A 12213-nucleotide genomic window follows, 5' to 3' on the forward strand; every position below is an offset into this window, starting at 1 on the left:
GGACAACTTCAAAATCTTCAAACTTGCCCCAATCTTTAGCCTCCATCATAAGATAATCGATATTGGAAGTTCGATTAATCCGGTTATATGTGGGCAGGGCAGTATTTTATAATGATATAAATAATGAAGCATAACACCCAACCCCAATGGTTTGTGAGGGCTTTTTTTCCAAAATTGGGAGACACCCTGTTTCCACCTAAGAGTAGGGTGTTTTACCGACCTAGCCCCTGCCTCCCTCCTTCCACCCATAGGTATTGCATACCTCTTCCTCTAAACTGTATTCTCTGGGGCTTTTATGCTGAACCTACAAGCGTCCCATATCGCTCTTTTGTTGTAATCTATGTAGCCTGTCATCAAGATTAAGAATGCAAATGCTACTTACCAGTATGCATCTGTTCTTGGCATGTAGGGCTGCTGACATTCATATCTGTGCATAGATCGCCACCTAGTGTTGGGTCCGGATGATTGCACATTGTTGTCCTGGAAGAGTCTTCGAAGTATCACGAGATAGGTGGCTCCTCCCCTGGACTACAGTGCGCATGGGCATCGCCTCCATCCCCAGATTGTTTTTAGCCATTGGCAGAGATGGAGTGAAGAATGTGAGTGATGACCATGCTATGAGCATATGTATGCATATGAATGAATTCTGCAGCTGCTACAGGCGCCGGGGAGGAGGGTGGGCGATATGAATGTTAGCAGCCCTACATGCCAAGAACAGATGCATACTGGTAAGTAGCATTTGCAGTTCGAGGCATGTGGGCTGCTGAATTCATATCTGTGCATAGAATACATAGCAGTCCCTCCATTAACGGCGGCCGCCCGTGCCAGCTGCAGCAGTCTGAAAAAGCGTTTTTAGAACAGCCTGACCAACAGCTGCCTGCTGTTTGGAATGTACGTCTACACAGTAGTGTTTAGTGAAAGTATGTGTGGTAGACCATGTGGCTGCTCTACAGAAATCTTCTAAGGGAATGTTACCTAGGAAAGCCATAGAGGCCCCCAACTTCCTGGTGGAGTGGGCCCTTGGTGGGATAGTGAGAGTGCGCTTAGCTTTAGCGTAACAGATCTGAATGCACTTTACTATCCACCTAGCAATCCCCGCTTTGGAGATAGCGATTCCCTTGTGGTGAGTGGCAAAAGCAACAAAAAGTTGTTTGGTTTTGCGGAAATCTTTTGTCCTGTCTACATAATACATCAAGGCCCTCTTAACATCAAGGGTGTGGAGCATGCGCTCCGCCAGCGTCTCTGGGTTTTGGAAAAACACCGGCAATTCGATTGTCTGGTTAATGTGGAATTGTGATACCACCTTGGGTAGGAATTTAGGGTTAGTGCGGAGCACCACCCTGTTAGCATGTACCTGGAAGAAAGCTTCTTGGATGGTGAGCGCCTGCAGCTCGCTAACCCTCCTAAGCGATGTAATCGCCACTAAGAACGCAACCTTCCAAGTCAGAAACTGAAGCTCACAAGAGTGCAGTGGCTCAAAGGGAGGACCCATCAGCCTCGTAAGAACCACATTGAGGTTCCATTCTGGAGCTGGTGGGGTCCTTGGTGGAATGACCCTTTTGAGTCCTTCCAGAAAGGCCTTGATAGCAGGGACCTTAAAGAGTGACAGGTGCTGCCTATTCTGGAGGTATGCTGCCATAGCAGACAGGTGAATGCGGATGGAAGAGTACGCTAGATTGCATTGATACAGGTGGAAAAGGTAACAGATGATATTCTGAATGGAAGCATCTAGCGGGTCAATATTGTGGTTAGCACAGTAGATGACAAACCTCTTCCATTTAGCCGCATAACAAGCTCTAGTAGTGGGCTTCCTTGCCTCCCGAATGATGTCCATGCAATCGGGAGGAAGATTGAGGTAGCCAAACTCTAGGACTCTAGGAGCCAGATCGCCAGGTTGAGCTGTTGCGGATCTGGGTGCTGAATGTCGCCATGGCTCTTCGTCAGAAGGCTGGGAGTGAGATGAAGCCTTTGATGTGGTACCACCATTTGATTGTCCTTGCCCGGGAGATGCTCTGCCATGAGGAAGATGTTCCTCTGAATGGCCCACTTCCACATGCTCTGAGCCAGATGAGACAGCTGTGGAGAGTGTGTGCCTCCCTGCTTCTGAATGTAGTACATGGCCGTCATGTTGTCCGTCCGGATCAACACGACTTTGTTGCACAGATGTACTTTGAACGCCTTTAAGGCCATGAAGATTGCCATCAGTTCCAACACATTGATGTGCATCTTCCTCTGCTGTAGTGTCCATAGTCCCTGCACAGTGTAATGGAGTACATGCGCTCCCCACCCCTGGAGAGAGGCGTCCGTCGTCAGGACAATCTGTGGGACAGGCTCTAGGAATGGTCGGCCTTTGCAAAGGTTTTGTGGATTCCACCAATGCAGAGAGTTGTATGCCCGACCGCTCACCAACACTAGGTCTGTCAGTTGCCCATGAGCCTGAGTCCAAGGCACTACTGAAGCGGACGCATATGTAGTCTCGCGTGCGGGACAATGGAGATGCAGGAGGCCATCATGCCTATCAACTGCATGAACACCTTCGCTGGAAGCGAGTGCTGGGGTCTGAATCGTTGGATCAGCGCCTGGATACTGGCGATTCTCACTGAATTTGGCTGCGCAGTGGCTGCCAGAGTGTTGATTGTCGCGCCCAGATACTGTCGCACGTGGGCGGGCTGGAGATGGGACTTGGGGTAGTTCAGAGAGAATCCCAGATCGTGCAGGAGATGAATGGTGCGTGACACATGGTCCACGCACTGTCGTTCCGTCCTTGCCTGAATGAGCCAGTCGTCCAGGTAAGGAAAGACGTGGACGTGCTGGCGACGGAGATGCGCCGCCACAGTCGCTAGGCACTTTGTAAATACCCTTGGTGCCGTGGTGACCCCGAACGGCAGGACCTTGAACTGGTAATGCTGGTCTAAGATCGTGAATCTGAGATACTTCCTGTGGGAAGGATGTAGGGGGATATGAAAATAGGCATCTTTCAGATCCAGCGTAGCCAGGAAATCCCCCTGCTGAAGCAGGGGAAGCACTTGCTGCAACGTGAGCATATGGAAGTGCTCCGAGAGTATGTACCAGTTTAGGGGCCTGAGGTCCAGGATTGGCCTGAGGGATCCGTCCTTCTTGGGAATCAGAAAATACAGGGAGTAAACCCCTGTTCCCCGCTCTCGCAATGGAACGAGCTCTATTGCCCCTTTTTGCAGCATGACTAGAACTTCCTGCTGCAACAAGGTCAAATGCTCGCCTGACATAGGACGGCTTCTTGGGGGTATGTCCGGTGGAATGGAAGTAAGCTCTAGACAGTACCCGTACTGGATAAGAGACCTCACCCACCTGTCCGTGGTGATGGTCTTCCACGCCGGCAGGAACTGCTGGAGTCTCCCCCCAACCGGTGTTGTATGGTCGGGGGGCAGTGACAAGACGTCACTGTTTGTTGGTGGTGGTGGACCTGGAGCTATTGTTTCCACGTCCCCTGCCCTTGACATTATTGCCTCTGTAACCACCTCTACCCTTGTTGTTGTACGAGGTCTGGGTGTTACTCTTGTAATATTGTGTGGACTGGGATGCCTGCCCCCTTGAGGTGCCTCTGGAGTTTGAGCGGCGAAAGGAACCACTCCGAAACTGCTGACTTTGTAAAGCCCCCATTGATTTGGCAGTTTCCGTATCTTTTTTCATTTTCTCCAGGGTGGCATCCACCTCAGGTCCAAACAGGTGGTCAGGATTCACTGTTTGATTCAGTATTGTAGTTTGGATGTCGGGTTTGTACCCTGAAATTCGAAGCCAGGCATGGCGTCTAAGCAACACACTGGTATTGATAGCCCTGGAGGCTGTTTCAGCCACATCCAGGGCATATTTGATGGATGCATTCGTAATGAGTTTTCCTTCCTGAATCAGCATCTCTCCTGCCTCTTTGTATTGGTCAGGCAAGTGTTGCAGTATGGCTTCTAAGGTGTCATAGTGGGCCCTATCATAACGTGCAAGCAGGGCTTGGGTGTTAGAGATTCTCCAGATATTAGCTGCCTGTGCAGCAATCTGCTTGCCTGAGGCCTCGAAGACCTTGGACTCTTTGTCTGGGGGAGGAGCGTCACCAGTAGTTTGAGAGTTCGCCCTCTTCCGAGCGTTGGAAACAACCAAGGAGTCCAATGGCAAGTGTCCCCTGATATATGTAGGATCCGTGGGCGCTGCCTTATATTTCCTGTCGATGCGAGGGTTGACCACACGCGCCCGTGTGGGCTCCTTGAAGACCTCCGTTGCATGTTTAAGCACCCCTTTGAGCATCGGCAGCGTTTTGACTGACTTTTCAGCTACAGAGAAGGTGTCGAATAAGAAGTCCACATCCACGGGGTCCGAGTGCAGCTCGACGTCGTGGTTAGCCGCAGCTCGCTCGATCAGAGCATTAAAGGCCGCCGAGTCCTCCGTCGGGGACGTTTTGGCCGCAAAAAGTTGCGTGTCCTGACCCGATTGCGGGTCCTCCGTGTCGCCTCCGGCGGACCAAGGTTCGCGCTCCTCCTCCGGATCCGAGTACGCCGGATAGGTGTACTCGGCATCTTCTTCGTCCGCATCGCCTGCGGGGGAATGCGTCGGCGAGTGTCCCAGGGCTTGTGGGGACACAGGTTCCACCAGAGCCGAAGAGTCCGCAGAGTCCCTTTTGTTTTTGAGAGGGATCTTGAAATGTTCCAACGCCGGCTCCGTCGTGATCTTCCTCTTGAGGAGAGACAGTTTCCCGGTGTTGGCGTCGATGATTACCTCACGACGTTCCTCTTCAGCAAGCGGCTGGAGCCGAAGCTTCGACACCACCAAGGCAGCTTTCGGCGTCAATACCTCCTTCGAGGGTCCGCCCTGTTTCGAGGCGAAGGCCTTCGGCGCCGACTTGGGTGGTAGGGTGAAACGGATAGGCGTTTGCCCCTTCGCAGGCTTAGGCGTGAGCTTAGGCGTTACAGCGTCCTGAGCGGGAACCACACTGTCCTTTCGTATCCGCTGCAGGGATTCCGCTACCTTCATCGTCAAGGCCGGAGAGGGCTTGACCGGTCCGAGCGACCCCTCGTCGTCGAGAGCCTGATCGCCGGCAGCCACTTTCTTCGGAGCCGACGCCCCATGCCTATGAGCGTTGTCGCCCTGACGCTTCTTTGGAGCCTTCTTCGGGTCCACGACCCCTTTCGGAACCGACGCAGCCGCGTCGGACGATTTCGCCTTCGGCACCGACCCCGAGGGCTTCGGGTCGGCCATTTTGGCGTGGCTCTTCGAGTCGGCCATTTTGACTTTCTTGGAAGTTGACGCCTCCAGAACCTTCTTGACCAGCTCAACTTTCGCTTTCGGTTTCGCATCCGAGGGTGCGTGACCAGTTAGCTTCACTTTCGTTTTCTTCGACGTAAGTGATGGTTCACAAATGTCCGTGACCGGGCCCGAAGGCGGGGACGTAGGACTCATAGTTAGATCTTGGGTAAGGCCCGAAGGCGATCCCTCGACCTGGGCCGTATGAAGGGGAATAACCCCTGAGTCTGGTTGGGGATGCTCCTCCTCCGAGCTATCTCCCATCGTGGCAAAAGCCTGATCGTCGTCCCCTACCTCGTCGGTGACTTCGTCAAAGTTCTCCTCACCCGCGTCGTAGGTCTCCCCCTCGGATGCGGGATTAGAGTCCGAACCTAGCACGTCTTCTTCTTCCTCGACAGATTCTTGGAAAATGTCATCTGGTGGGGGCGCCGTAGCCGATAACTTAGCCTGGAGCCTATGGGCTCGACGAATCTTCAAAGTCTTCTTGCTCCGGAACTTCGAACACGCCATGCAGGTGTCTTCGCGGTGATCCGGTGACAAGCAGGTATTGCACACAGGGTGCACATCGAGGTGTGAATATTTAGAGTTACACACCGGGCACTTCTTAAACGGAGTCCGCTCCATAGCAAGAGTGTAGTGTAGGCCCGTCCGCGCCGAAAGCACGTGGAAGGGCAGCAAGAGATCGGGGCTGAGAGTCAGAAAGAAACCCGTACGCAACTATACCGACGCCCAGCCTAAAGACCTTTTGGTCTCGAGTAGAAGTTGAACAACTATCGGTTCCGACAGAGGGAACCGAAACCCATCCGAACCCAATGGCGGAAAAAAACAATCTGGGGATGGAGGTGATGCCCATGCGCACTGTAGTCCATGGGAGGAGCCACCTATCTCGTGATACTTCGAAGACTCTTCCAGGACAACAATGTGCAATCATCCGGACCCAACACTAGGTGGCGATCTATGCACAGATATGAATTCAGCAGCCCACATGCCTCGAACTTATTATTTGATGCTCTTGTTATACTCCACCTCCGTGGATAAGAATCACCGACCAGGGAGATAATCTGTAGGTACCCTAAAAAGCTTGAGTGTGCCAACTCGTTTCAATTTCTTGGTTACACACCACTAGGGCACTTATGAACTTTGATGGGTTGGTCTTAAGACTAGAGTTGCAATAGCTTTTCTTTTTTTGTGTGAATGTGCACATTTTTTGTGTAATCCTGAGTTTACTTTACGTGTTATTCTCATACAGTAAACCTTCTTGTAGAGACCGAGATTGCTTAAGTGTGTCTATCATAGATTGGAATTAGATACTCAGTTGTGAATGTTTTCTCCGAATAATCTTTAGGCATGTACCTGTGCTTCACTTTGCATTTTAGATCATCCAGCAGTGCGTTGGACTTGAAAAAGAAAATTGAGTGCCTAGAGCAAGCAAAACAGCAACAAACAAAGTTAGAGGAAGAAAAGCACTTGCTTAAAGAAGACTTACAGAAATTAAGTCTCAGTGCCATTGATAAGGAGAAGGAGATGTGTGCCAAGCATGAAATGTTATTAGGGGACGTTAAGAAACTGAAGTTGGAGAATGGTTCTTTATCAAAGGAGCATGGAGATACCAAAGAAAAATTATTAAAGGCAACAGAATCTTTAAAAAAAGCACAAAATATCCTAGAAAAGGAAAAAGAAAAGGCAATAGCAACTGTAGAACAAAAGGTAAGTTAACTATTTACTTCTGTGTATATTCGAGTTCATAACCTTGAAGTATTTATTTTACATCTATGTTCTAATTTGTGCATTTTACAAGAGGGAATTAGCTAAGATATACATGTAAATTTACAATTCTGTGAATAAATCTGTTTGGCAATTCTCTGAGCAAATTATGTTAATCTATGCACCAAAATGTAGGTAGTTGGATTGATTACTAAACATTGAAAATGCGAAAATGTAGATGCACAGTTTGTTGGCAACCTTTCTCGCACAAGTTCATCATCTTATGAAATAGATCCAGGTCCATTCCAGTCACTCAGATTTGTTTGCACAACTGCTTATGGGTATTGAAGTAGGTCATGCAATTCACTCACCATGTAAATCACCGCTTTCATCACACGTGATATAGAGACACCATTGAAACCGTAACCTCCCTTATTTTTTCCCGAAAAAATATATATATATTTTCTATAATGAAGTTTACTCTAAAAATGTCATCTTGAAGTACTGTATGGATTTGAAGTTGCAGATTTCCGTGTTTCCTCCATCACCAATGTACGTGGTGCAAGTCTCTACATAGTGATACTTAAGCCTGTTTCTTATGTCTGCCCTTGCACATAAAGGCTATTGAGTAGAGAAACCAATGTTTTTATGGTCCCTTGTCAGAATTGCTTTTTCAAATCCCTACATTCCTCTTCTTCCTTGGACCTCAGGCTACATCTAAAGCACAGAAGCCACAACCCAAATTCCTACTCCAGCTCATGTTTAATTTTATTGACCGATCGAACATCCTATTCAGTTTAACTAGAAAAATTGAACTAGAAAATCACTTTTAACACTCCTCAAAATGCAATTTGCGCAACCCATGTCCTACCACTACAAAATGCACATAACAAAGTTCTTAGGTGTAACTAAACGTAATTAATCGAGAATCCACTTGAAGTCTGACCACTTTTCAAAGAGAAATTTAGATACTGCGGTCACTACTTACTACACTAGTGGAATCACTTTTACTCATTCGGAAAGCATGCTTGCGATGTGACATCCCAACAGGCGGCACAAAGTAACAATCCACCTGGCCTTGGGTCTAGTATAATATGAGCAAAGCAAGAACAAATGCTCCTCAGTTTCGTCAAGTAGCATGCATGTGTGGCACAAGGTGGACTTGTGTTTTTTGAAAAATGGGCTCCCCTACAGGCACATGTCAGCAAGTACCTTACCTAAACTCTAAAGCATGCAATGACTGGATAATAAAAATCAAGATCTTCCTCCGCTTTGGGCACACTCTTATGTAGTAAAACGTATTGTGTAACTACCTGTAAAACTAGCCAAAACATTCTGGGAAATGGCTCTCTCCCAGTATCTAGTTTTAGCAGCATTAGCTGCAGTAAGCTTAATGGAGGAAGGCTCTTCCCAAAATTTGCCTAAACCTAGTTCGTAAAGTGTTTTCTTGACATAGGCTAGTCACATGGTCTTGTTAGTGCGGTGTAGGTTAAAAATATCCGCATCACTCTCTCTATAGGACTGTAATTCCTCAATGGCCCATGCACTGATCCAGTAAACTAACCGCTTTAATGAAGCCAACGCTATGACTGGTTTAAGATGAAGGTCCATTCAGAGTTGAGCTAAAGGGGTAACTCTTCCCAGGCCAGTAAGCGCTCTTAAAAAATCATTCTCATTGGTCCCCAATGAACCCATAAGACAGTGTCCCCATAACTCTGCGGCATACATTGATGAAAACCTAGGTTGGGCTTTATAAATATCCATAGCTGGAAGAATTGAATACCAGGATGCCATTTTCTACAAGTTTAACGATGGCCGCTCTAGAATTAACTTTCCGAAATCGGACACCCATGAACCCGAGTCACCCAAAGGTATCCCTTGTTAATCCAACTTCTTAACCCTTTCCAACACTTCCTTCTTCAGATGAATGATTCCCATCACCCTCTTACTCGTGCTGTAAGTCACCTTGTTGGTTTTTCTTTCAAGGCTGTGGAACAAGAAAAGAGTGTTAAATCTGTCAGCAAAGGTTTGCAAACTAGCTCTAGTTTTAACAAGCAGAAGAGTAACGTCTAGAAAGAAGAGGGCTGGAATGTTATTCCCTGCTAGCATAAGGGTATTGTTGTCATAATTGTGCAGGCTATTAACACTGTTATTAACATACAAAAGGAAAAGAGTGGAGGCTAAAACACAACCTTGGCGGACACCCTCATTGATGTCGATTTTTCTGAATTAATACGCCATTCACACCACAATGAATCCTGACTAAGTTCCCCTCATGAAGGTGCACAATGATGATTAAAAAATAATCAGAGATTTCCAGCTTGTGAAGAAACCCCCCAGAGTTTATTCCTGGGGTCCAGGTCTAAAGCGTCTCTAAGATCAATAAACGCCACAAAAAGGGCTCCTCCCCCCAACATCCCCAGTCTTCCACTTAGTCATCAGAAAGCGGAAGACCTGGTCAAAAGAACTGGTTTTTGATCTGAACCCTGCCTGGAGGTGGGAATGAATATGATTATCCTCAATCCAGTCTAATCTCTCCAAGACCTGTTTTCAGAAATCTTTTATAAGTTGTTGAGGAGACTAATTGGGCGGTAATTAGACAAAACGTTTGGGCTTCCTTTTTTTGAATACTGGAACGATCACTGCCCCCTTCCATGGTGTTGGGAACAGTGTTAATAAATGGAACCCAAATACTTAGATCAGATTTTAAAAGATCCACTGGGATCTTATCCAGGCCCGGCGCCCTGCTAGACTTCTGAGAGGAGGCCGCTGCAGCTGTCTCGGCTAGGGTGAAAACAACTTGTGAAGAGTAGGCTCGGGAGGAGAGTCAAAGTCTTATTCGCTGGTCTCGAAAAACAAGTCAGTTACCCGTGAATATGAATGCAGGTTCCCAAAATGGTTAACCCATTCAAATGGGAGAATAGACTATTCCTCTGGCCTAGGTAAATTCCCAAAGCCCAGTTTCATTAACCGCCAAAATGTCCTAAGGTTATTGTTAGCAGAAGCTTCTACAAGGTCTTTCCATCTATTCCTTTCCTAATTTGTATTGGCTTGCTTTATAACAGACTTCTATACTCTACAGTGCCTAATCTCATGACTTATTCCTTTCTTTAGAGGTTTAAGGAGGCAGATATTTGCCTCTCAAATTGATGAGAGAACCACCCAGCCTGGTTAGCCTTGTCTGATATCTTCCTAAAATTCTTAAGGACATTTTTAAGTCCTGAAAACAATTTGTTGTGCTAACCCGAATTATTAAGCATCTCCACCATATGAAGAGCTGAATCAGTGTACATCATTCCTAATAACTCAGGAGAAGAGAACACAGCTTCACACTTTATATTCCTATGGTTGCAAGTGACCTCCAAAATTAGTCTTTGGCGCTGTGAAAGAAATGATGGTTCATGGGCAATTAGGTCCTTCACCGTAAGGACCGAGGGATTATGATCGTTCTCTTCCCTTTCCCGAATTATCATGTCTACCAAAAGCTGCGGTATCCTGAAATCCAATAGAATATAATTGTCATGGTTGGAATAAGCCCCTCTTTTAAAAGTAGGCATAGGAAGGACATCAGATGGTGAGAAGTCATTACAGGACCGTAGCCCAAATGCTAAAGTAAGACCAGCCATTTGGAGGGCAGCCTTCGTAAAGTGATGCCTAGTTGGAGATATCTGAAAGAGACTAATAGTTATAGATTTTTTACCTTACCTCCAGGCGTCAGACTGGATCCGGAGAATTTTTTCTCAGCAGTAGCCCTGTGCGTCGGTAGGTGGCGTTGCTCGACTCCATGTTCGTTGTGTGTGCCAAAATGACGTTGTGGTATCTACTTAGACACCACCCCTGCGCGCTGACATCAGTTCTTTATTTTTCCGCACCATCCAGCGCAGATCTGGAGAGAGAGCGGTACCCTTGGTCTTTTTTGACTAGCTCTTTTTCTACTCCTGGTGCACGTAGAGATGTCATATTGGCGTACCGGCTTCAAGCCTTGTGACTCCTGTCACAAATTGATGTCATCACGGACCCATACCTCGTGTGCCTCTGGTGTCTGGAGCGAGACCACGACCCGAGGTCGTGCACAGACTGTTGGGCCATGGACCTGCAGTCTTCGCAGGAGTGGTCCCGAAAGCTTCTGGAGGGAGGTCGTGCCGGTAGAGAGGGAGGGCGTGGGTCACGGAGTCACCACCATCATTCCTCCTTGAAGTTTTCGTCGTCTGGTAAGTCAAAGCACAAGAAAAGGGTGAAGAAGCACTGTTGCTCTTCGCATTCTCCCCGTACGTCAGTCGATGCGGGACGCAGAATGTCATCGTCCTTAAGCTTGGCCCTCCCTTCCCGGGAGCCGGAGTGTCCCCTGCCCAGCCTCGTGCATTTTACGGAGCCCTCTACTCCATCTTTGGGCAGCCCGACTCAGCGAGCGCGCCTTCGGGCCCTGCGGACTCAGTTGGGGGTTCTAGGCCTTCAATGCCGATGGCTCTGGCCTCGGCGCAGCAGGGCCCCCAGGGATCTAGGCCTGGATCCAGATTGGCGCCGGTTGACCTCACAACACCTCCCCGGCGTAGATTCCTCCTCCGATGCCTCTGATGCCGGTTTTGTTCCCATCCGGTGTCAACCCTGACTACCCCCTCGGCTGACCGGCGCCGACCAATGCCGGCCGGTACTTTTGTACCACTGTTCTATCCTGGTGTTCCTTTTCTCCCTGAGTGGCAGCCAGAGGAGGGTGAAGAGGACTGGAAACCGGAGTGGAGATAGGAGTTTGGTGATGACAGTGGTCTGGACACCTCCCTAGACCTTGGTATGCTTTCTCCCCCTACCGTGGCCACGGAGGAGGGAGCCTCCTACGCTGTGGTGTTGCGTAGGGCGGCTGAGGCCTTGGGCCTTGAGCTTCCTACTGTGGCAGTCAGGACTAATCTCCTGACGGAGGTGCTTCAGCCAGCAGCGGCCTCTTCAGAGCCCCTGCTGCAGTTGGAGGCCCTCAGTCATCCTTCTGGACACTTGGTCCAAGCCCAGCACATGGACCTGTGGATAGGATCATTGCCCGACACCACCGCCCGGCCTCGGGCTACCCAATTTTCCTCTCCCAGCACCCTACCCCAGAGAGCTTGGCGGTCCAAGCCTCAACATCCAACATGGGAAGATGTTTTCTTACGCCAGCTTAGGACTGTGGTCGGTGAACACCGCATGTCTCTTGGGACGCTACACCCCCTCTGTGTGGGACACGGTTGCGCAAGTGCTGCCACAGTGCCCGGAGGA

At 48.7% G+C, this 12213-nt stretch overlaps 1 protein-coding gene across 1 annotated transcript in view; it reads left to right on the plus strand.

Annotated features, from left to right (window-relative positions):
- EEA1 (early endosome antigen 1) overlaps positions 1 to 12213 on the plus strand; it is a 641400-nt gene that overhangs the window by 321960 nt on the left and 307227 nt on the right. Inside the window, exon 19 of the mRNA XM_086919279.1 lies at positions 6642 to 6972. Within this exon, the coding sequence (XP_086775405.1) occupies positions 6642 to 6972 (331 nt within the window). The remainder of the gene's footprint in view (positions 1 to 6641; positions 6973 to 12213) is intronic.

The sequence above is a fragment of the Lissotriton vulgaris genome, chromosome 1_1 (genome assembly GCF_964263255.1).
Source record: "Lissotriton vulgaris chromosome 1_1, aLisVul1.2, whole genome shotgun sequence".
Lineage (NCBI taxonomy): Eukaryota > Metazoa > Chordata > Amphibia > Caudata > Salamandridae > Lissotriton > Lissotriton vulgaris.